Genomic DNA, 25,458 nt, shown 5'->3' with positions numbered 1-25,458 from the left:
GGTAGAATTTGGCGTACTTATATTAAAGTGAACCCAAAGCCATGTAAACTGGGACAAGTGGAATTTCCTCTAACTACGAATGCGTCACTTCCGGCGTATTTGGCTGCGTCTCTGTTTCAGCATTTACGGTAAACGCACATCGAGGGGGGGAAAAAAGGAAAGCGGTGCTGATGAGGGCGAGCTGATGCTTGCAAGTGTTTGTGATGCTTTCGTCTTATTCACCCTCCTTTTCGACGTTTTTTCCACCTCGACTACCCACGCAAACAGGTCTCGGTGCTGAAGACGCCATTGTTTGTTTCCACGCGTGATTCGACGCGATGCGCGACTGATAAACAACAACCTTGCGTTTTCCTTCCTCCCTTTATTTTGTTGAATTGTGTTTCTTTAAATGTCCAAATGAGGCTCGTCTTTCATTGAGCTGCTGCTTTCAAGGTAAGTCAGCATTTATTTTGTATTGATTGGTTCGGTGATGGGTGTGATGTTAGCGCAGTAGCATGATGCTAAAAAAATGGTAGGCCTAGGTGTATAAAGTGAAGCTCGCGGGTCAGCTGTGGCCTGAAATTACATACATATGGACCCCAAATTCTAGACAAAACAAGGAAAGCATTGTTCGTGTGTGTAATGTTTATATCCTTGAATGTAATTTTTTATTACGTCACTTCCTGTCGACAATTAGCGTTAAAATAGTTGATTATTTTCATTGAAGAACAGAACTATAAAAACATGTTACTTAATACAAAGGTTTTTTTCTAAAGCAAACATTTAATTCATCCAATTCTTGATGGAAACATATGTTGGCCTGGAGAGGGATGGGCGTCACCAGGCTGTATTTGCCCAAGACACACCACAGGAAATGCTGCCCCTATGACCCTAGTAATAATAATAATAATAATAATAATTTCCTTGTATTGTCATTCTGTGTAACAATGTACACAGAACGAAATGTCGATTGCACCTGACCCGTTGTAGCGAGCCGATGCAGCCGCAGCCAACAGAGGGCGCCGCCGACCACTTTTTAAGTCTTAGGAATGACTCGGCCGGGGCGCGAACCACCGACCTCCCAGTCTCAAAGCGGGCGCCTTACCATCTAGGCTACTGAGCTGGTAGTTAAGGAATCCAACCAACCAACTGTATAAAAGCAGGAAACCTACAGTATAGTACAGTATTTTTGGATAAAATTTGAAATTAGTTCATTGATCTCCTATCTCGAGCAAATTTGTTCAATGTAAACAGTGTTTTTTGTTTCATTTTACTGTAAATGAAATGAAATGAAATGATCTGCATTTTCAAGTCAAGACTTCCCAAAGCGCTTTACAATGTGCTTCACATTTCCCAATAGCGTCCGTGCAGCCATGTAAGGCGCTAACTTGCTTATTGGGGGTTCAGTGTCTTACCCAAGGACACTTCGACATGTAACACGGAGGAGCCGGGATTCGAACTGCGATCTCTTGATCCCAAGTCGAGCGCTCTACCTCCTGAGCCACTGCCGCCGGTGCACCCAAACGCAGGAAGCCGGAACCAAGGCAAAGTGCTCAAAAACGATGGTGTTTGATTACAACATATTCAACAATGTACCAAACAAATGCTCAAAAACTTATCAGCACCAGAAAACAAAAAACAAACCTCGGAAATCAGGGTGGACTGGATAAAGGTGAGTTTGGAAAATGAAAATTACTATAAAATATCCATATGAAGTGTCAGGCTAACTGGGGACAGGTGTGGGGTGTTCTAAATACAATACATTTTGTTAACCTTAACAAAATGAGCGAAGCAATTTTTCAGGCAATTTTGCTTATTTAAGTAATATTTTTTTCCATTTTAACTGATTTTGAATTACAATAAATAAAAGAGCTAAACCAGGGATTCCCAACCTTTTTCAAGCTGAGAGCTGTTTCTTACAAATTAGCGCAAAGGGTACCCAGTTTACATATGCATTTCCAAAATAACAACTTATGCTGTTACTTGGTTGTTACTTTGTTATTACCAGTTTGTTGTTTTTTAGAAGTAGGGTTCAATACACTCAACCACTAAAGAAATCATTTTACTAGAAAATTATAATGACCCAGCACTGGTAAACTATTTTTAGAACTGATCTGCGACTGACCTTAGTTGTTTACAGGGGGAGACCCCTGAGCTAAACTATCTTCCATATCATGAAGGTTTGCTCATTTTAAGTGCTATTTTTCTCATATTACTCTATTCAGGGGTGTCAAACTCATTATAAGTCAGGGGCCACACAATAGAACAAATATTCTCTCGGGGGCCGGCTAGTAAATTAGAGAGAAAGAAAAAAGAGATAAATAAATAAGGGAGAGAAAAGTAGAGAGGGTGGGATAAAGAAAATGAGAAAGGGAGAAAGAGAGTGAGAGAGAGAGAAATAAAGAAAGAGAAAGAGAAACAAAGGAGATACAAAGAGAATTATTGAGAGAGGGGGAAGGAAAGAGACAGAACAAAATCCAAAGAGAAATAGAAAGAGAGAAGGTGAAAGCAAGAGAGAGACAAAGAGAGAAATGAGTGAGAAAAGGAAAAAAGGAAGAAAGAGCTAAAGAGGGTAAAAAGTAACAGAGAGAGAGACAAAGAGGAACAGGGAAAGCGAAAAAGCGAGACAGAGGGAGTGGAAGAGAGAGAGATAGAGAAAAAAGGGAGGGAGGGAGGGTTAGAAAGAAAGAGAGAGAGAAATACAAGTACAGCACTTGTGAGAGGCATTATGGCTTTGGTAACATCAAGTGGATATATTTCAACCTGCAGCTCGTTTTTCTCTTGCGCTTCTCTGAGCGTTGTCTCGCGGGCCGGATTTAATCCCATAGCGGGCCTTATCCGGCCCGCGACCTGCCTGTTTGACACCCCTGCTCTATTTCTTAATTCATTTTCTTCAACAAAAACATGAGCAAATTGATCTTCCTTATTAGTTATTTTTTTCTCATTGTACAAATTTTGACAACACTGTAAAATTATGACAGTGGAAAAACTTGAAAAAAAATAAAGAAGTTACAAAAGTTAAAAATAATCATAATAATTTCTGTCATGATTACTCATTGCCCTCACCTGTGCCCGCTTGTTTGCTGCTACTTGTTGCCTGATTTGTTCTCCTCCTATTTAAACTCAGTACTCCATTCACTCCTTGTCAGTCTGTCAGCAAACCTCCGCATACGCCAGGCAAGCACTATTTTTGACTCTGGCTCCCATCTGTCACCCGTATCCTGCTCCTTTGTCCCCGACTTCCCGATCGTCTCCGGCCACTTGACCCATTTTGGCACATCGACCACCCTCCGATCTCCCGCTCCGGCTACTTGACCCGTTTTCGCACATCGACTACGCTCCGATCGCCCGTCCTGGCAACTCTACTCGTTTACGCATTCCGACCACGCTTCGAGCCCGTGAGCTCCTTGCTCCTCCTGCCCAACGGGCACCGGAGCACTGTCTCGTTTGTTTCTCCGCACCTGACTTCCTTGATTCTACAATAAAGCTTTGTGTGAAACGTTACGCGCTTGGGTCTACCATCTGTTCTGGCTGGTTTCTTATTTGAACTTGATACTCTGAATTTAAATGATTTTGGGTATATTTTTGGTTGTTCAAGTACACATTCTTCATATTTTGGGGTATTTTTTAGATGTTTGGGTACATGTGTTGTTCATTTTTTGGGTCTTTATGGTTTAGGTTTACATTTTTTTTTTAATATGGTATTTGCAGTTGGTTTTTATGTTTCATGTGTCGGGTATTTTGTTGTTGTTTGGATACATATTGTTTTATATTTCGAGTATTTAGAGTTTTGTTGGGGTATTTATGGTTTGTGTCTGCGTTTTGTGAAAATTAAGGTATTTAGAGTTGTTAGGTTCAAATTTTGTTTCTATTCGGGGTATTTTGGGTTAGGTACGTATTTCAATCGTATTTTCAGGCATTCGTGGTTGTTAATGTGGAAGTTTTGTTCATTTTGGGGTATCTATTGTTTTTATTCATATTTTGACTATTCATGGTTGTTAACGTACCTGTGTTCTCATATTTTGGGTGTTTAGGTACACATTTGGTTCATATGTTGGGTGTTTTTTAGTTGTGTAAGTAAATATTTTTCTTTATTTTGGGTATTTCTAGTTATTTAGGTGCAAGTTTTGTCCTTTTTTTGGGTATTTGTGGTTTAGGTATTTGTTTTTTGAATAGTGTAGTATTTACCGTTGTTTAAGTATACTTAGTATTCATGCTTTGGTTTTTTTTTGTAGGATGGAACCATTTTTTCATATTTTGAGTATTTATTGTTGTTTAGGTACACATTTTGTTAATTTTTATGGTTTATGCATACATTTTATGAATATAATGGTATTTAGAGTTGTTCAGATACACATTTTATTTATATTTGGGGTAATTTGGGTTAGGGAAACATTTTATTCATACTTTTGGGCATTTATAGTTGTTTATATGACAGTTTTATTCATTTTTGGGGTAATTATGTTTAATTATATTTTTTGTTTATATTCTGACTATTGAGGTACTCGTATTTTCATATTTTGGGTATTTTTGGTTTTTAGGTACACATTTTTTTCATATTTGGGGTATTTCTAGTTGTTTAGGTGCATATTTTTCATTGTTTGGATATTTATGGTTTAGGTTAAGTTTTTTGGTGTTTTAATATTATGTATTCACAATTGTATTCATATTCTGGGTATTTTTTACACGTTTTGTTCATCTTTTTAAGTTTTTATGTTGTTTGAGTACTTATTTTTTATATTTTGTTATTTATTGTTGATTAAGTACATTTCCGGTTGTTCAGGTACACGTTTTATTCACGTTTTCTGTTTTTTTTTTCTGTAGAAACTGAGCATGGACACCATCTGGCTTTACCAGTTCCGCCTCATCGTGATCGGCGACTCGACGGTGGGCAAGTCGTGCCTGATCCGCCGTTTCACCGAGGGCCACTTTGCTCACGTTTCGGACCCCACCGTTGGAGTGGACTTCTTTTCGCGACTTCTGGAAATCGAACCCGGAAAAAGGGTCAAGCTCCAGATCTGGGACACAGCCGGACAGGAGAGGTTCAGGTGACATCAATGGGGAAATAAATCAGGAATTGTACACTAGTTTGGTAGCGTTGGTATAAATTGAAACATTGTGGTACCTCTTCATAGAAAGTTAATTTGTTCCAGAGTCGTGCTCATAGCTCTAAATGCTCTTGTACCATCACATTTTTCCAAAATGAAATAAATAAAAACTAATTTGGCTGGTTCGTGACCTCCAAAAGCAAAGTGAACCCTAAATAGTTATAAAACACATCTTCCTCATCACTCAAATAGCAATTAAACATAAAAATACAATAGTACATTTAGAAAATATTAACAAAAATGTGAGTTTATTATGAGCCCTTACCATGGAGAAAGTTGGTGTGGTGCAGCAGTAAAGGGGGTGTAGGTGGAGTGACAGCACTCAACTTTTGATAATACAAAGCACTGACAGTACACTTAAAAATGAAAGTTAAACTTTAAATGACCGCGAACATACAGAAAACATTAACAGCACAATTGTGAATTTATTTGTTGCCTGATTTAAGTTTTCATTTAAGGCAAAAAGAGGCCCAGTTGCCAATTTTTCTGGATTTTTTTTGTAATGAAAGAAGCAACTTTCTCACACCTAGCAAGCACCTCTCTAATCTCATTTCTAGACAACACCTTCTCCTCCTCCCTGTTTTTCTGCAAGGAATAGAACCTCTCTCTGAAGTAATAACAGCAAAGCGCTGCGTAAATTCTTCCACGGTTTTGTGATCGGTACTCGCTGCTTCCCCATTGTACTCCTTGGCTTGGTCACCCACACAAACAGCGTGTTTTTCTATTATTTCTAGCTTCGTTTCAATTCTCATCACTCTCCTTATTTTCTCAGACATTTTCCCGTTACCCTTTTTGAAACTCATTGCTAAGGTCACAAAAAGTCACGGAAAGGAAATGCTTTAAAATGCGGTTCAAGAAATGCGATCAAAACGAACTCGGTGCAGAATACAGGTACCCTACATTGATAAACAAAGTCGTGGAATCAGGTGCCTGATGGCAGGAAGAGCATTTGCAAACTGGACTGAGCTGATGGCGGTGAGCGCTCTCTAGTGGTAGCATCTGGGACTGCTCAGGCAGATTTTCCTCAGTATCGCGAGCAAGATTTTTGTTGCAAATATAACTTATATATCAAAATTCTTAAGTTTAGATCTGCTCGTATTATGTGGTACCACTGTATAAATACTGGCGCTTCCCGCTCCCAGGTCCATCACCCGAGCCTACTACCGCAATTCTGTGGGCGGCCTCCTTCTCTTCGACATCACCAACCGGCGCTCCTTCCAAAACGTGCATAGTTGGCTGGAGGAGGCGCAAAGCCACGTGCAACCGCACAGCATCGTCTTCCTGCTAGTGGGACACAAGTGCGACCTGGAAAACCAGCGGCAGGTCAGCCGGCAGGAGGCCGAGAAAATGGCCGCCGCCTTTGGAATGAACTACGTGGAGACTTCAGCGCGGGACGCCATCAACGTAGAAACGGTTTGTTCCTCTCCACTTAGCACAATTTAAACACAATTCTGAATCCTTGACTTTTTTAAAATTGTTTCCATTTTAAGAGTGGTTAATCATTTGGCTGTGGGCTGTAGCTCTCCGCTAACTCATGGGTCGGGAATCTTTTTGACTGAAAGAGCGATGAAAGGAGTATATTCTATATATATATATATATATATATATATATATATATATATAATGTTGGTGAGGGGGAGCTATACAATACATTTTAACAAAAAATTTAACAAAACTGCCAAACCTGCTCTCTAGACGAAAGTTAAATCTTCAGGCCCATTCTATTTCACTATGTGATGTTTGATGATTTGATCCAATCTATGAAATAATAATGCAATAGCCTGTGTCCCATATACAACAAATACACCACTTAAAATGTGTCACTCCCCCGCATTCACTTAAGATGGTCGAGGTTCATTTTAACTGTGATTTTTCTCGTAAATAATAATAATGTTAATTACATTAACATTCAAAAATTTGGGGTTACTTAGAAATGTTCTTATTCTTAAAGAAAAATCCCCGTTTTTTCAAAGAAAATAACATGAAATGAAGGAGATGGGTTCCAGAGGATCGTTCGTAACTTAAATTTGTTCGTAAGTAGCTTCAGTGCTATATTTTATATGTTCAAGGTTTGTATACGTGTGTTTAAGTTTTGTATAAGTAACTTGTATTGTCTTAAAATTGAAAAAAAAAATGTTTAGTAAAATATGCTCTATAACGTTACAAAGCAGGCTTAATCAAAGCGGCGCTGCCACGAGCGGCTGCCTTTTCCAGCAGCTGCCCTATTGTTTTATTGTCTGCTCCCATCTTCGGTGTTTTTTCTTCCCGTTTTGACAACTACACTATGGATTACTTCTATCCTATGGGACATGGGTTTTAGCGCACAGAAAATGCGTGTATTCAAGGAATTTCAACTCCTTGCCCTGAAGAATTCTCGTGCCGGCGTGATGAAGGGGCCTATCGTGGAAGAAGAGCCGGAGCTAGCGAAGCGGCTAGCGGCGTTATAAGTCTTCGGTACCATCCGTAATCATGGTAAATGCAAACTCACGACCAAATAAGATCATCGAGTGCTGGTGGAAAACATCGAAGCGCACAGGGAGCGCAGTTGCTGTGTTTTGCGGAAACGTGGCTCACGTTTAGCATTCCGGACGCTAACGTGTAGCCACCCGGAGCTACCCGGCTTCAACGCCGCTAAACAGAGACACGAAAGCCGGGGGGAATCGGAGAGGAGGCGGACTTGCTAACACGAGGTGGTGTATCCCTGGATTTTCACAAAGAAAAGTTTTCCATCTGCCGCAGGGATGTCGAATTTTTGGACTGGCGTGACGTCATCCGCTCCGCTACAAGCACCCCTAGGGCATCATGTTAATCTGTTAATAAACAACGGGGTAGACTGCTGGAAGTGTGAATTTCCCTACGGGGATGAATAAAGTATCTATCTATCTATCTATCTAATGATGAAGCATAGTACTGAAAAACAAAGACACACATTAGGCGTTGACATTTTGTGGTCTGTGAAGGCCTTTGAGACTCTTTGTGATTAAGGGCTATACAAATAAACTTGACTTGACTTGATTTTGTCGATTAGTTGTTGCATCCCAGGGTTCAGTCAACTGCTAAACAAGATCACTTTTACTAGAAAATATAATTGAATCAGCAATTGTGAGAGAGAAAGAGCCACATCTGAGACTGGCTTACAAAAGGAAGAAATTCGTATGGGCAGAAGATTACAGACATTGACAACTGATTTGATAAATGAAAGTGTAAATTGTCTGGGTGACTCTTTGAAAACATAGTGATTTTGCTTTCGTGGCTCCCCGAGACAAAAAAAAAAACTTACCCGACACCTTTGCTAATGCTAGCAGCTAAAGTTAGCAGAGTTTGTCTGATTGGTGCATCCTGTCTCCCGAAGGCCTTCATGGACCTGACACGGCAGATCTTCGAGCTGGTGCGCGGAGGCGACATCAAGATCCAAGACGGTTGGGAAGGCGTCAAGAGCGGACTGGTGCCCAACACGGTGCACTCGTCCGAGGAAGTCACCAAAACGGCGCGACAGTGCCTCTGCTGAGGAAATTTGGATTTTCTTTCATTCTCAATCGCTTTCCATGACGCTTTACTCGTTACGTGGCCACGACACTTTTTCTGTTCTGTGGACGAAAAGCACAAGAAGCTCCCCGGCGTTGTTCCACATTTTAGCTATGATGCTTTTCGGGAAAAAACAAAACACACTTTCACTCTGCGGTTAGTGAGGCTTCACTATTGATGTACACACACAAAAATGGAGGTCGGACCTTTCACTCACTACTCAACCAAAAGGATTTTTGGACATTACTTATTTAGCAGGATAACATTTCAAGGACAGATTATACGATTTGCTGTGTACCCAAAATGTGGGGATGAAATGACCACCATACTCCAAACTTGATGAGGTGCAGGTGGGCACACTCCAGCCACTCCCCCCATGATAGTGCCCTCTAGGAAGTGGGTTGTGGTTTGGCAGATCCTGAAAAATGATCCTGAAAATCCAGGTACAATGTAACAAACCATAAAAAGTGTTCTCAGAACAACTAACACAAACATAGAAACAAACCTGATTGGAGCTGATATGCAGCTGTATATTCTCCTGCCACTCCCCCCATGCGGGGGAAAACAGTCTATCACATTCTAAAAAATGAGAAATTGCTCAAAAAAAGATGAGATTCTGTGACAAAATCTAGGTACAAAGTAAAAAATAAGCAAATACAAACAAGCCGTCTCAAAACAACTAACAGATATATAAAACAGAAACCTGATGTGAGCCGATTTGCAGGTGGGCACTCCCCTGCTCCCGAGTATGGTGCCCTATAGAATGAAAATGGTTTGCTCGATCCTGCAAATGGTTTGCCCGGTTCTGAAAAACAACCAATTGCTCAAAAAAAGAAGTGGTGCTCCTACGACCGTAGCGGTTAAGAGATCCGTGAATCGGGACGGTAATAAAATCCAGGGACAAAGTAACAAACAAAACAGGTGTAATGTGGAGGTGGGCACTATCCAGCCAATCCACTCATGTTGGCGTTTTCTGTGGGGCAAGGGGGATAATTTGCCATATCTTTAAAAAACAAAACAACCAATTGCTCAAAGGGGTAATGTTTAGGAACAAAATGCAGGTACAAAGTAACACACTAAGACAAACAAACAATAGGTATCAAAACGACTAACAGATGTAGGGACTGATTAAGTGCCGGTGGGCTCTCATAAGCCACTACCACTCATGTTGGTTTCTTCTTGGGGGGTAAAATGATTTGCCAGATCCTGAAAAAAAACAATTGCTCAAAAAAGATGGTGTATGGTAATAAAATCTCGGGACAAAGTAACAAACTAAGGAAAACAAGCAATAGGTATCAAAACAACTAACAAAAAATAAGAAAAAAATTGACCTGCTGTGCAGATGGAGGGACTGATAAGGTGCAGGTGGGCACTCTTTAGCCACTCCAACCCATTTTGGTTACTTCTTGGGGGTTAATATGGTTTGCCAGATCCTGAAAAAAAAAGACAATTTCTGAAAAAAGATGATGTATCGTAACAAAATCCAGGTACAAAGTAACAACCAAAGCTGGTCTGAAGACTGATTCTGTGCAGGTGGGCACTCTCCAGCCACTCCCCCTTGGTGGCACCCTCTATTGGGGGAAATGCTTTGCCAAATCCTGAAAAAATAACCAATTGCTCAAAAATAATGATGTATAGTACAATTATCCAGTTACAAAGTAACAAATCAGCAAAAACAGACAAAACTAACAAAAAAAATAAGAAAAACCTGACGTGGGGACTGACTTGGCACAAATGTGTGCCCTCCAGCTACTCCCCCCATGTTGGCGCCCTTTAAGAGGGAAAGGGTTTGCCAGATCCTCCAAACCGACCACATGCTCAAAAAATGCTTATGTAATTGAGGTATGGCGCAACAAATCAACAAAAACTGACCCGCCAAAGATAATCACCCAAATACCGCTGCCGTTGGCTACAGTGTATATAAAGACTAATGAACAGCAGGTGTTCAGACTGATTTGACGCAGGTGGGTTCTCTCCAACCACTCCTCCCTTGTTGAGGTAATTTGTGTACTAGATCCCGGCAACCTGTCCATTGACTGACTAATAAAACAAAAAGTGTACAGTGATCAATTCATTTAAAAAATGTGCATCGATAAGAATACATTTTTAGTTGGTTTTCTTCTTAACACTTCAAACAATAAAGGAACAAATTAAGGACAGAATATTTGTCTGATTAATAACATGTCTCCTGTGATATCTTGTGAAAATGAGCTTCAATTTAGGCAGGTTACTTTCTTCTTTTACACCAATGCACACGCGCAAGCAAAATAGCGAGCGATTCGCAAGATTTTGCAAACTGAAGTCAAGTCCCATTGATCTGTATAGCCCTTAATCATAAAATGTCAAATGACTGCACAGATTGCAATTACACCATCTCCTGATCTTAACTGGCTTAATAAATTTACATTTAATTGAGTAAAATAATGTTAACTTTCTGAATGCATTTGTAATGGTAGATTTTTGCAAAAAGTAGAAAATACGATCTAAAAGTCGTATGCATGAAATATTTTCTGAGCAATACATACAATGCATTGCTAATATTTGGCAAATAGGTGGCGCCCTCACACTAGTAACCCAAACAATGAAATATAAATATTTTTGATCAATATTTGCATAACTGTGTTTGTAAGCAGCTCAAATTGGATTGCTTCAATGAAATAAGTGAAAATTATAGCAATTGGCATAAAAGGTAACAATGTAAGGGTAGTGTTAGATGTTCTTACTTGAAGGAGGGTGGGGCGCAGGGCGGGGAACGGCTGTGCCGGGTAACAGGATCCTCTCAATCGGCTCGTTTCCTCGGCCGAAGACACCAGCAGCCTCCGTTATGAATTAATGCCTCCGCGTGATCTCGGCTCATCCTCGGCGCATCACCTTCTCTCCTCGACGTCTTTTCCAGCGTGACGGGAAGCCGATCGGAGCCCGACATCATGACCGAGGCTTCGGTTGCGGACACTCGCCGGCTTAATTCCAAGCCGCAGGAGCTCACCGATGCTTACGGTCCGCCCAGCAATTTTCTGGAGATCGACGTTTTCAACCCGCAGATCGTAGGAGTAGGACGGCAGCGGTACACCACTTATGAAGTTCGGATGCGGGTAAATGTCTGATTTTAGTCGGTGTGGGCTAACGAGGGTTAACTGGCTGTGAGAGTGGCTGTTTGGAGTCGACGAAACTCGAGCGCTGGGGATTTTTTTGAGGCCTAGTTTGTGGTCGGCGTAAGAGACTGTAATTGTATGAAATGTGTGTTAAAGTCATGCTTAAAATGTACACTTCCGTTCACTAATATTATGTGCGGAAAATGATCAAACGGAATTTTACTGATTCAAATGAATATGTTTGGAAAATGCGTTGCTTAGCTAACAATGCTAAGCTATGCTAGTTGTAAACAGCTAACACGGATACGAATGTCTTTACCACATCACACTTTAACCATATGGAATTATTTAAGTAAGGAAACTATTCAATACATCAAATTAACCATGATAATAAAGTAATGCCCCCCTCTCACCAGCAACGAAGATTGTGCTAAACGTGGTCTCCGTTTTTGACATACGTCTAAAATTTGGTTGTGTTTGGCCCATTAAACATGGACAAAATCGAATCCAAAATGTGTAGTAGTATGTGTTTACCTTGCGTAATTTTGTCCGAATTCAGCCCCCAAAATGCTGTCTCGTCAAAGTCTTATAAAATACAATTCCCCTCAACACTTTTCAACCAAAGACGGACGTTATTTAGACGTCTTTTCAAACTGTTTTTGCTAGGTTGGGTTAACAACGATTTTAACCGGGTGAGGTTAATATTGATTCAACGTTGTCTCAAAATGTAATATTTGTCCAATGAACTTTCATTGTTTCTTACAAAAAAGACTAGTCAGATTTCGTTGAACTAAATGTAATTAATGTTTGGAAAAACGTGTTGCGAAGCCAATAATGCTAAGCTATGCTAGCTGTAAACTGCTAACACGGAAATTATTAAAATATAACATAAAACATGTTAACAGACAGAAGCTTCACCCCGACTCTGGAGATATTTTGGGTTAAATTAGATCCTTTTTGATTACGACATAATAGATGTGTAAAATTTGGTTCCATCTATTATCTCCACTGCTTATCCTCAGTAGGGTCGCGGGGGTGCTGGAGCCCATCCCAGCTATCTTCGGGCAGTGGGCAGGGGACACCCTGAACTGGTTGCCAGCCAGTTGCAGGGCACACAGAGACAGACAATACGCTCGCTCTTTAACACCTCGGGACAATTTGGACCGGTCAAATAACTTGTTTTTGGAATGAAGGAGGAAAATTGAGTGCCCAGAGGAAACTCACGCAAGCACAGGGAGAACATGCAAACTCCACACTGGAGGTTCAATCTCATGACCTCAGAACTGTGCCTCACAAGCGCTAACCACTGCGGCGCCATGCTGCCCATTAAACTTGGACATAATTGAGTCAAAAATAGTAAATTCGGTGTTCTGCTAGTGATCCCAAGAGCCAAGAAAGGAACCGCAGGTTTGAGGGAGTTCTCCATTCTGGGCCCCTGTGCTGTGGACTGATCTCCCACCTGAGATTCGATCTGCAACCTCAGTGTAACTGTTTCAATCTGGGTTTAAAACACACTTCTATTCCATAGCTTATGATTGACCAGTTTCATGTTTGTGTCCTTATATTGTGACATCCATTGCAGCCCTCTCATCCTGGAAGGGGGATTACCTCAGAATTTTGGGATTAAAAAGGAGAAAATATTTATAAAGTAGATCTTGGAGAATGGCCAAAGTTATAGTAATGGTTAGGGCTATCACCATTAGGAATTTCTGGAGATAATTGTCACACAAAGAATCATAATTAATGAATATATTGTCGTTATTTTCCCTTCACAAATGTATGCTTCTATGATAATATGAGTTTAACATTACATATACTGTATACCTTAATAAAGAAGGGCAATATAATGGTCAAGAAATAATCTATTAATCAATTTAAACTTCTGTTACTTTTCGGAAAGCAACTGCAACAGTTCAGGATTCCACCCTGTTAGGGTAAAATCTTTTGAGGGAAAATGCGCAGGTGAGGTAACAGTTTGTAGGGTCTTTGACTTAACTTTTCAGTAATAAAATGAAAAAAAAAAACGAGGCGCACAGATGAGAAAAAAACTTTAACTCGCACACTTAAAGTAAAAACAGCAGCAGAGCAGACAAGTCTCTTTTCGTTTGAAGGTTTCAACACATTTAAGGTAATTGCAGCTAACAACAGCATACAAATGTATCTCTTTTTTTGCTTCAACATCCTAGGATTTGAAAACAAAGACTGGGAACAGTAAAAGGAGGTGTGTACGAAAAAGACGTACATCGCAAATGTGAACAATATTTGCAAATATGAAAAATAATCTCGATTTAGACAAAAATCTAGTAATGGAGCAATAAAAGAATACTGCATCGTAAGACTACTGCCATGAAAAGTAGTGCAATAACATGTAACAGATATATATTTTTAGTTTTGCACGCTTGTTTAGGGTGGTGATGGCCTTGGGGAAGAAACTGACTCTCGTAAGTCCTTGTTCTAAGGGACCTAGAATAAGATGTTTTCATTTTTTTTCCCCTGCTCTGTGGAATATTTACTAAGTCACATGTGCAAAATGCTGACCGTCTGCTTCTTGGTCTTTCCACAGACCAACCTCCCGATTTTCAAGCTGAAGGATTCCTGCGTCACCAGGCGATACAGCGACTTTGAATGGTTAAAGAATGAGCTGGAGCGAGACAGCAAAGTGAGCTGATTTGGAAATGTGGCCATTTTTTCAAAATAGTCTTGGTATGATATATATATTTATTTCCCACCCCACTTCAGATTGTAGTGCCACATCTCCCGGGTAAAGCCCTGAAGAGACAATTGCCGTTCCGTAACGACGAAGGACTCTTTGAGGAGTCCTTCCTCCAAGAGCGCCGGCTTGGTTTGGAGCAGTTTATCAACAGGTTCACAAATGCAATCTCTAACTCTGGGGTGCTTGTTTTGTAGATCGCAATCTACAGGTGGATCCCCGAAGTAGTAGTAGGGGCATATCACGGGAAACTTTTTGTTGTATTTGAAGAGATATCCTGCCATATAGCGGTCGAATGCAGCATGCATCGTCTTGACAGGTTTTACCATTGGACTGTTGTTTCATTTTGAGTTGAGGCATTAGATTTCCTTGAGTCTTGCATTGAGGAATACTGTCAGCAGTCAATTACACAAATTAAGATTTTAGTTTTCATTGGAGTGTCCTGGAATCTTCATTGGTTTTGGTTTTCAGCGTAATCAAAGAATGTTAAGAGGATCCTCAAAACATTTGAAAATATTTAGATGTTTTGTTTCCGTCCGTGATGGGTGGATCATTTTGACTTGCTCATTTTTAAATAGCTCGTATGCTGTCAAAGCGTGAGCACCCTTGATCTAAGTCATGCTTACAATTTGAAAGTGGCTTTCTTTTTCTATAAACACTGGGATTGTGCTAACATTTGAAAAGTTCCTCACTTTCTCCTCTTTTTCTCTCTTCCTTTCTCTTTGCTTCTCTATTGTTTGCCCTTTCTTTTTCTTTTGCTTGTTCCCCCTTTAACTCTTCTCCTTCATCCTTTCTCTTGCTCACTCTCACTCTTTTTCATTCTCTTTCCTTTTCTTACCCTTTCTCTTTTCCTTTTGTTTTCTCTTCCTCCTTTTTTCAGTCCATCTCACCATTTATCTTTCTTCCTTTCTCTCTTCCTTTTCTTTCTTTTTTATTTCTTCTGCCCTCTTTCATTTTCCCTTTTTATTTATTTTTCTCTTTCTTACCCTCTCTTTCTCTTCTCTCTTGCTTTTTTCTTACCCTTTTCTATCTATCTTTATCTTTCTCCTTTCTTACCCTCTTTTTCTGTCTTTTTTTGTTCTTTTTGTTCTTTCTTTCTCTGTCTCTTTCTTACTCTTTAGCCCTGTTCCTTTTTCTACCTTGCGCACTCAATCGCTCTCGTTCTCTTCCCCTCTTTCTTCCTTTCTCTTTAATCTATTAGTCCACCCCGCGAGTGATTTCTTTCTACTCTGTGGACCCCGAGCAAAAACGAGCTTGACACCCTTTGCCCTGCCAAAAGTTGAACTTAATTGCACTGTGGATTTGTTTTTTCTGTAGAATCGCCGGTCACCCTTTGGCCCAGAACGAGCGCTGTCTGCACATGTTCTTGCAGGAGGCCCACATCGACCGCAACTACATACCCGGAAAAGTACGACACTAGACTTGACTGTGATTCATTCAATCTACCGATTGTACGTCCTCTCTTTGAATATCAAGTCCATTTCGGAGCTCGTTCTCCCACCGCGATCTCTTCTGTTTCTTAACGACAAGCCGACAGTAGTTCTGTGATTGTACAGTGAAATTCTGGCTTTCACGGTGAAGTTTTTTTCCAACGAGTACCAGAAAAATCATGATTGTAATATATTGTGAATAAAGTAGATAAATGTCAACTTAAGCTTGCCTGATGCAATTTCTCATCCTGTTTTGTTCTGTTTTTCCTTTTTTTTTAGGTATGAGTGAAGTAAGTTTGCTTTTTTAATTCTTAAGCTATTCCGTTGCATGAGCTTTGAAACTAAGCCATAGTTCACCAAAAATTATACACATAGTTTTCATGAAAAATATATGTTAATTTAATTCAGTTGCGTGTGAACTATTGTTAAGTTCTGAATAGTTGAATGTCACTCAATAACAGAATTGTGTTGAAATCAGTCGCACTAATATTTGCCAGCTGCATGTTGTACCTGAACGCTTCTTTTATTTTTCTGTTATAGTCATGCTTTTTTTTTTATAATTTTGATTTGCTTGATATGAAGAGATTCTGCTTTTTCATATGAATTGCAAGCTAAGCTTTCAGTCTATCTGGTAGTATATGACATTTCATGGCTTTATAAAATGTCATTTGATGTTGTGTTTATTTTAAATTACGTTTATTGACAGAACTGGACAATATGGCTTTCATTTCTGTAATACGATCAAAAATATAGGGTCAATTTAAGTCATGTTTATTTATATAGCCCTTAATCATAAGAAGTGTCAAAGGACTGTACTGCATTATTACACCATTACAATTCAGATTAATGACAAGAGGGCACAACAAATACAGTAAGCCCACTGCCCGGAGATGGCTGGGATGGGCTCAAGCACCCCCGCGACCCTACTGAGGATTAGCGGAACAAATCATGGATTTATGGATGGATAGGCTTGCCCCTTTTGTGAACACTATTATTGGTTGTGGCGCAAAAATCCCCCCACGAAAATGGCTTGATTTATTCAAAACCACTTCATTTTTCCCCAAGTTACAGTTTTTAAGGACCATGACATTGGCATTAGCTGCTAAATTGTTGAGCATTAACTGCTAAAGGAATGCTAGCGACCAAGACCAAGTTGGCCCCTGAAGCGAGACTATTTACTAATGTGGTTGCATTGGGTACAATAAGAGCTAAATTTAAGCCAGGGACTGACGGGAAATGGTACCCAGACATGATCTTTTCAGATCTTTTTGTTAGGTCCTTTACGGCTAAAGCAAAGCTAACCACCTAATGGATGCCATTTGTCAATGCGCCTAGCATTTGCATCCGCAAAATCTCATCTCATTAGCCGTACCGCTTATCCTCATTAGGGTCGCGGGGGGGCTGGAGCCCATCCCAGCCATCTTTGGGCAGTGGGCAGGGGACACCCTGAACTGGTTGCCAGCCAATCGCAGGGCACACAGGGACAGACAACTCATTCGCTCATTCACACCTAGGGACAATTTGGACCAGCCAATTCACCTGAAATGCATGTTTTTGGAATGTGGGAGGAAACCGGAGTGCCCGGAGGAAACCCACGCAAGCACGGGGAGAACATACAAACTCCGCACAGAATGTCTGGAGCTGGATTTGAACCCACGACAGGTTCCCATGACATGAACTGTGCCGCACAAGCGCTAACCACTGCGCCGCCGTGCTGCCCCCCATCCGCAAAATAATAAGCTAAATTTAGGCCAGGTTCTTCCCAAATGTGATACTAGTTAGCCACCAAAAGGGATGCTATTAGCTAATGCGGCTAGCAGCTGCATAAGCAAAAGAATAAGCTAAATCCTAGACAGGGACTGCAACAACAAAATATTGAGGATCTTTTATTTCTTTTAAAATTGTAATCTTTCACAAGTCCTTTATGGCTAAAGTGAGGCTATTCCCCAAGCGATGCTATTTGCTAATGTAGTTAGCGACAACATTAGTGACAATAAGAGCTAAATCTTGGCCATGGACCGCCAGAATAGAAAGGACTAGAAAAGGACCCAGACATGATCGATTCATATTTAATTTCTTCTGAGTTCACGACTTTCTTTTGAAGAACTTTACGGCTAAAGCAACACTCGTCACCAAAGCGATATTTGCTAATGTGGGTAGCAGCTGCGTTAGCAATAATACAAGCTAAATCTAGGACAGAGGAGTCCCGTAAAATAACGATAGGACACAGAAATGATCTTACAAGCTTTCATTTCTTTTGAAATGGCGATCTATAAGTCCCTTTACGGCTAAGGTGAAGCTAGCCACCAAAGGGATGCTATTTGCTAATGCGTTTCACGGCTGTGTTAGCAACAATAAAAGCTTATTTTAGACCATGAAATGCAGAAATAGAATTAAATAGGCCCCAAGGGAGTGCTGCATTAGTCTAAAAAAAGAACGAGACACGACCTAACAATTTTTCATTTCTTTTGAAATCATTATCTTCATTTTAAGTGTTTTACGGCTAAAGCAAAGTTAGCTACCAAACGGATGCTATTTACTAATGCGGCTAGCAGTTATGCCAGCAAAAAAATGAACCAAATTTAAGCCAAGAAGCAATTATCTTTATTTTAAGATCACGATTTTCAATGCCTTTTATGGCTGAGGCAAAGTTAGCCACCTAAGGGATGCTACTTGCCAATGCTGCTAGCGACAGTGCTAAATCCAGGCCAGAATAGAATAAGTTCTGACAATCTTTCACATTTTTGAGAATACAATCTTCGTCAATTCCTTTTACATTCTAATATCAGGCCAGTCTAATTGGATTGTTGTGTTTTTATTGTTTTTATTCTCTTTCTAATTTCAAACAGACGCCTGCACCTTCTTTGTTGATTTCTAGCGCTTCAAGCCGGCGGAGGTAACGACACGATTATTACCCAAATGCGGATCCTTTTTCTTTTTGTCATTCCTCTTCTGCAATTTTTGGCAATAGACTGTGTTTCTTTTTTAATTGACGCTGATTCCTCACCCGAAAGACTTTCCCAGTTTAGCATGGGTCGCCATGTTCTGATGACAAAAAGCCGAGCAACATGTAGCACTGTCCGTTGGCATTTTCTTCATTCCGTCTGCGCTTTTAACCTGCAAAAAATTGATCATCGGTTCTCAAGTGATTGATTTTTTTTTTTCAATCAATTCCACAAAGACAATTGTGAAGTGTATTAATACTGTACATGTTATCATTCCCGTTTCCACAACGATTGCTGAAGAATGTGTCTGTTATTTTTTTTCTGTCCCACTATTAAATTTCCTGCTGCCTGCTGTGTCACGACTACAAAAGCTTTTCTTTCGGGCAAAAAAAACTTTGAGTGGGAAATATGTGGTGGGAGCAGTGTGAAGAGAGGGCCCCATGCTGGTGCGTGACCTACTTTGTTCAGCGAGAACCTATGACATGAAATGTCTTGATTAGGCATGTTAAACTCAGTTCGGCCTGGAGGCCAAATCACAAAATATATGTCAACGGCAAAAATTTAGCCTTGATTTTTAGTGCTATGCTTTATTGTTCAGCCTATATTTGTAGCCTACGTTCAGGACTGGGTGCAAACATGTTGGCCTGGAGAGGGATGGACACTACCAGGTTCTTGCCCAAGACACACCACAGGAAATGGTGTGTCTACGACCCCAGTGGTTAAGGGATCCAACCAACCAACAGATCAAGGTTACAATCCAGGACAGTAAAGGACCTTTTATAAACAGAAGAAATGTATCCACAAACAGTGGTGTAATGTCATCGATATAAGCTAAACCACCAAAAAAGGAACATGACCACAGTGGACGTGTAACTAAAGCATTATTTGTTTTCCGGACTGAAAACTGCAAAAAATGCATTGAGTTCATGTGTTAATAAATTCACAAAAACAAAGTACACACATTTTACATTTGCCTAAATAATTACAATATATAGTTGCTTATACATTATCATACCTGTCAACCTGTATGTTTTTGCCGTATAAAGTACGTTTATCATGCATTTTAAGACGTGTACGACGTACAAGAAAATCTGTACGGAAAAACGCAAATTTGTCAATCATGGGTACCATTCGGTATGCACCGACTATCACGAAACGGCAAATCAAGTCAAACGAGTTTGCCGCGGTAGCCTCTATCTCGGTATAGTTTTTTTTTCGTTGCAAACGAAGCGAGCGGTTTGATTCTACTGTGCGCATGCCTTGGGATTTCCCATCATACATCATTCCGATCACATGTGAATAAGGCGAAAGCAGAGCATTAGGCCTACATTAAGTCAAGTCATTTTTATTTGTATAGCCCTTAATCACAAAGAGTCTCAAAGGGATTCACAGGTTATTACATAGAGTATTTTTTTCAGACTATTATTTCACCATCCCCTGATCTGGAACCAACATGAGGGCAAGGAAAAACTCAAAAACCTCAACATGAGGAAAATGAAGAAACATTGAGAAGGGACCACACATGTGGCATCCCCCTTTCAGGATTACCAGACAGCAAAGGATGTTGCAAATAATACAGAGATATTGTCCACGAAAAGTATAGGTTATTCATATAGTTTTTAATTTTCTTCAGATACAATCATCAAGTCGCAATGGCCGAACCTGAATTAAAACGCCGTAAGTCTTTCTGATCTGAAAAAAAACAGGCGGGGTTGATTGAGTAAATTTGAAATACATGTGGTCTTAAAAAACATCGGATTTCATGTGGTAGTTGCATAGTGAAAGGAAGTCTGTCTATTTTTAGAGAACCGGCTTTTTCGGCATAACTCATTAAAGATAGCCGGCTCTCCAACGGCTCACTTGCTTTGATGCATTATATTACGAATTATTGTGTTGTATAAAGAAGTTAAGAAAAAAAAGGAAGTATAAAAGGAGAAAATGTAAAAAGACAGGTTTGTGGTTATCCCTTTAATCAGTATATTACCAACAATAATTTAATGCAGAAAATGAATTAATAATTTGAATGGGAAAATGTATTATTCTTTTTAATTATATTTGCATGTATTTTTTCCTTCTACAGTGAATGTACAAGCTACTTCATTTTTGAACTTTTTTTATAATAAACCTCATTCATGTCGAACAACTCAGTATCTCACAACAAAATCTTAATTAACAATTTATATGATATAACAAAACACATGTACAATATAGCATGTTAAACTACATAAATAAACACGTTTGGAAAAAAAATATGGTGTAAGATTATTTCGTAAGGGAAAATACTACATTTTGTAAGGGCGTGGAGGCTGACAGGTATGCATTATATTTACACTTTTAGAAATGTACGCCTTGCCTTGTTAATTGTTCAACATGGAGATAGATTCGAAAAGGCACTCGGTCCTGTCGGCCATTGTGTGAAACTACTGATGACAACCAGATCAAGGAACAGGAAGGGACACGAAATAACGCAAGTAGTACGATTTCACCATTTTTTAACTCAAACCTCAAATTAACCACAAAACCTCTATGTAGTACACTACTTGATGAACTTAGATCCGGCCCGCAAGACGTTTAAAGTAAAACGAGTTGCAGTTTTAAATGTGAACACTTGATGTCGCCAAAGCAAGGTGCCGCTCCCAAAGCAACAGGAGGTGTATTTTTCTCTCTTTCACTTTCTTCTCTTTCACTCTGTCACTCTCTCTTTTTCTCTCCCTTTCTGTGTCTCTCATTTTTTCTATTTTGCTTTATTTTCTCTTATTTTATTTTCTCTTTCTCTCTTTCTCTGCCTTTTTTCTCTAGTTGCCCTACTCTCTCTGTCTTTCTCTTAACCTTCCTCTTTTTTTCTCTTTCTTTCTCCTTTTCCATTCTCTAGTTCTCTATTTTCTTTCTTTTTCTCTCTTTTTGTCTCCCATTCTTTCTATCTTTCGCTTCTATTTTCCTCTTTTTTCTCTCATTTGCTCTCTTCTCTTTCCCTCCTTCTCTCTCTCTCGCTTTGCCTCTTTCTCTGTTGTCGTTCTCTCTTACTCTCTTTCTTCCTCTCCTTTTTTCTTTTATTTTCTTTCTCTTCCTCTGTCTTTCTTGCTTTCTTTTTCTCTCTCGTCCCCTCTCTCTCTTGCTTTCTTTTTCTAACTATTTTTCCTCTTTTTTTCTCTATGTTTCTCTTTCTCAGGTTATCTTTGTCTTTCTTTCTCTCTTCAATTCTTTCTCTCTCTCTCTTTAACTAATTTTCTTTCTTTGTTCTCTTTTGTTGTTTCCCATTCATCCCCTCTTTTTTCATTTGCTCTCTTTGTTCTCTCTTTTTCTCTCTCTTTCTTTCTCTTTAACCTATTAGAATTATGACCACCACCCTCCCCCCCTCCCATTTGTAGCCTAGCCTTATATAAACCCGGTATAATCACGGATTTGGCGCCTGAGCTAATGAATTTGACACCCCTGTTTCAAATACTGGTCATAGCATTCTCATCGTTCACTACTACTTAGCCATTATTTTACACACTGTTCATTTAAGTACATGCTTGCTTTGCTCTCACATATGCATTCTCTCTCTAGGAGAGGTTTGTAACCTTGTCCAACAATCTCTGTTTTCATGATTCGGCCAATGGCAGGCAGAAAGTATCACAATACATACGAGTAGACGCTTGAGTTTGTGCAACACTGCCTCTTTTTGTTTTGCTACACATGAAAATCTCAAAGCTCCTTTTTCCTGTTGTTGCTCTTTCGCTGCGGGGGATTACGTTGCAGGTGGATTAAAGTCGTCCCAGGAATCGAGATCTTGTGATGTGACTATAATTGGACACAATTGAGTTTGGAATTTGGCGTTTTCCGTGTAAATGCCGTTTATTTGGTTTACGCTGCGCATGCATTGTGTCTCTCGTTTGATTTCACAGCTTCCTGTCCATTCATAAGAAAGGGGACCGGATTTTTTTAGCTACCGAAAATAAGCATATGGGAGAACATACTGTCATTTATAAAGGAATAAATAGGGGTAGCAGCATTCTAATGGTTCACCACTACAGTGGAACCTCGGTTCTCGACCATAATCCGTTCCAGAACCCTGTTCGAAAACCGATTTGTTCGATCACCGAAATCATTTTTCCCATTAAAAATAATGTAAATCGTTTTAATCCGTTCCAACACCCTGAGTGTTTACTTTGAATGATCAACGTAAACATAATGCTAACCCAGGCTAAACGTACGTTCGTGTTATCGTAATCTTCCGTACGAAAGATTACGCTAACATGAACGTGTAAAAATAAAATAAAGGATAAAGAAAAGAATTATGAATAGGATTTCTTACCTTTGTGGTGGTCAGCAGAAGGCGCAGGTGGACGGTGGTGCTATTATTTCTTTCTTAAATGCAATAGTTGTACGCACTACTTTTCTTTTTTCACCTGTAGCAACTTTGCTGTTTGCACTGACTTTCTTCGGAGGCATAATTAGGGGCTAAAACACTTCGTACACCTATATTAAAAGCGAAAGCAAAACAAAGCACGTCCGCCCGCGATAACAGTCGGTCACGAAAAAAGCGATCTACACTCGTACGCCGCTCAGCATCGCACCCTAGCGTACGCACTCACGCATTACCGGCGTTCGAACTCCGATTTTTTGACCGAACAGCGAAGCAAGAATTTCTCGAAATTTTTGGTCGGACTCCGATTTGTTCGAACTGAGAGGCGTTCGAAAACCGAGGTTCCACTGTACTTGCGTTTGAAAAATCAAATAATTTCAAATCACTAGCCCTTGTGCAGAATTCTGCTTTAATGCATCGCAAGCTTGTGCGTGCTATGTAGCGAACCCTGGTGGTGTAAAAATATTTAATTTAAACAAAACAGTATTTACTCAAATATTAAGCAAAAACAGGCCATGCGATGGTTGCAAAATCCTGTCATTCAGGGAACTTTCCTTTCACATTTTTTCCACCGTTTCCTTTTCTAGTCACTCTTGTCATGCTATGGCTCGCTGTTTGCTCGTATTGTAATTGCTAGCTGCTTTGTCAGCTGTGCCTTGTAGGCGATTGTTGCCAAGTCCTTTAATTCAGGCAATTCCCACTTTTTCCCTGTTTCCCTTTCTAGTCACACCTGTTAGACACTCGGCTGCAGAGTATGTCTCGCAGCTATCCTGTTAACGGTATTGTCATCTGCCTTGTGTACATAAAGTTTGCTTTGTCCTTCCAAAGCTGTGCCCTGCATGCGATAATTGCCAAGTCTTGCCATTCAAGCATCCTTCACCTGTTTCCACTGTTTCTTTCTCTAGTCACTCGTGTTAACCCACCTTTCGGTCCCCAACCATCAGTTGAGGAATACTACTATTACCTGTATATATTTCAAGCACAAGTGTGCATTATATAGGGACCCCTGGTAGTCACTTGCGGCTGGTCGCTATAGTAGGTATTAGATGCTCCCTATTAGTAAATCTTGCTTTGTCCTTCCACAGCTGTGCCCTGCATGTGATAGTTGACAAATCCCGTCATTAAGTCATCTACCAGCCTTTTCCACTGTTTCCTTTTTTAGTCACTCATGTTAGCTACTTAGCTGCATGTTATGTCTCACCGCTAGTCGCTATTGTTAGCTTTTCAATGTAAATGAGGCTAGGTTTGTCCTTCCACAGCTGTAACCTACATGCGATAGTTGCCAAGTACCTTCATTCAGCCATCTTCCACTTTTTTCCCTGTTTCCTGCTCTGGTCACCCGTGTTAGCTACTTGGCTGCGGATTATGTCTTGCAGCTAGCCTGCTATTGAAATCGTCACCTGCCCCATGCAAATAAAGCATGCTTTGTGCTTCCAGAGTTCTGCCCTATAAGCGATAGTTGCCAAGTCCTGTCATCCGGGCATTCTCCAACTTTTTCTCACAGTTTCCTTCTCTGGTCACTCTTGTTAGCTAATTGGCTGCAGGTTATGGTTTGCTGCTAGCTGCTAATGTAATTGCTAGCAGCTCCCCAAAAATAAAACTTGCTTTGTCCTTCCTTAGGTGTGCTCTGCGTGTAATGATTGCCAGGCCCTGTCATTTAGGCATCTTTACTTTTTTTCTGTTTCCTTCTCAAGTCACTCAAGTTAGCTAGTGGGCTGCAGGTTATGGCTCGCGGCTAACTGCTACTGTTATCGTTTGCTGCTCTGTGCTCTTGGAATATTTTACTGGCCTTTTTAGTAGCTTCTCCCACTGGCTGCTGAAGTTAGAAACTTCCTCCAGCTCTGACCAACTCTAGATATTGGCTCTTTTCAGATGCTCCAGGTGTATCCATCTTGCTTGGTCTTTTATTGTTACCGGCAGGGATTAAGACCAACTTTCATGTACTAATGCTTGCGTAAATTTCCCAAATCTGGAAGGAGAAGTGGTATCATTCTGGCTTTCATGGTGAGTTTTCTTCCAATTCACACGCTTCAGCTCCATTTTAACGACAATGACTCTTAAGTGGTGAATAAATACGCACTGCCACTTCAACAAAAAACAAGGAATGATACGTGTGACCTCCCCAAAAGATTCTAAGGACAACCTGCAACACAAAGCGGTCCTGAGAAATGAAAGCGGACACGCATGATGGGCACAGCAGTCCAAAGGCAGAGATTAGCTTGTGTTTGGTTAGCGCTACTAGCGCCATGCAATGACGTTGGTGTTTGTAGAGAAAACGATGGGGGAGTTAGCTTGATAAAGTGGAAATAAATCGAAAGAAC

General features: G+C 40.2%; 2 protein-coding genes across 2 annotated transcripts; both read left to right on the top strand.

The window, feature by feature from the left end:
• Window positions 1-104: 104 nt before the first annotated feature.
• LOC148349315 (ras-related protein Rab-39B-like) lies at window positions 105-10,774 on the top strand. The gene is made up of 4 exons (XM_088321642.1): window positions 105-432; window positions 4,804-5,027; window positions 6,230-6,500; window positions 8,440-10,774. Exons 2-4 carry the CDS (start codon window positions 4,813-4,815, stop codon window positions 8,593-8,595), a joined length of 642 nt encoding a protein of 213 aa, XP_088177768.1. The 5' UTR covers window positions 105-432; window positions 4,804-4,812; the 3' UTR covers window positions 8,596-10,774.
• Window positions 10,775-11,348: 574 nt separating this feature from the next.
• On the top strand, window positions 11,349-19,143 carry snx12 (sorting nexin 12). Its single transcript, XM_088321643.1, has 4 exons — window positions 11,349-11,704; window positions 14,268-14,363; window positions 14,444-14,568; window positions 15,732-19,143. Exons 1-4 carry the CDS (start codon window positions 11,540-11,542, stop codon window positions 15,832-15,834), a joined length of 489 nt encoding a protein of 162 aa, XP_088177769.1. The 5' UTR covers window positions 11,349-11,539; the 3' UTR covers window positions 15,835-19,143.
• Window positions 19,144-25,458: the final 6,315 nt, after the last annotated feature.

The sequence above is a fragment of the Urocampus carinirostris genome, chromosome 17 (assembly GCF_059441175.1).
Source record: "Urocampus carinirostris isolate Australia breed hairy pipefish chromosome 17, RoL_Ucar_1.0, whole genome shotgun sequence".
Classification (NCBI taxonomy): Eukaryota; Metazoa; Chordata; class Actinopteri; order Syngnathiformes; family Syngnathidae; genus Urocampus; species Urocampus carinirostris.
This window is presented reverse-complemented; position numbering and strand designations above follow the sequence as displayed.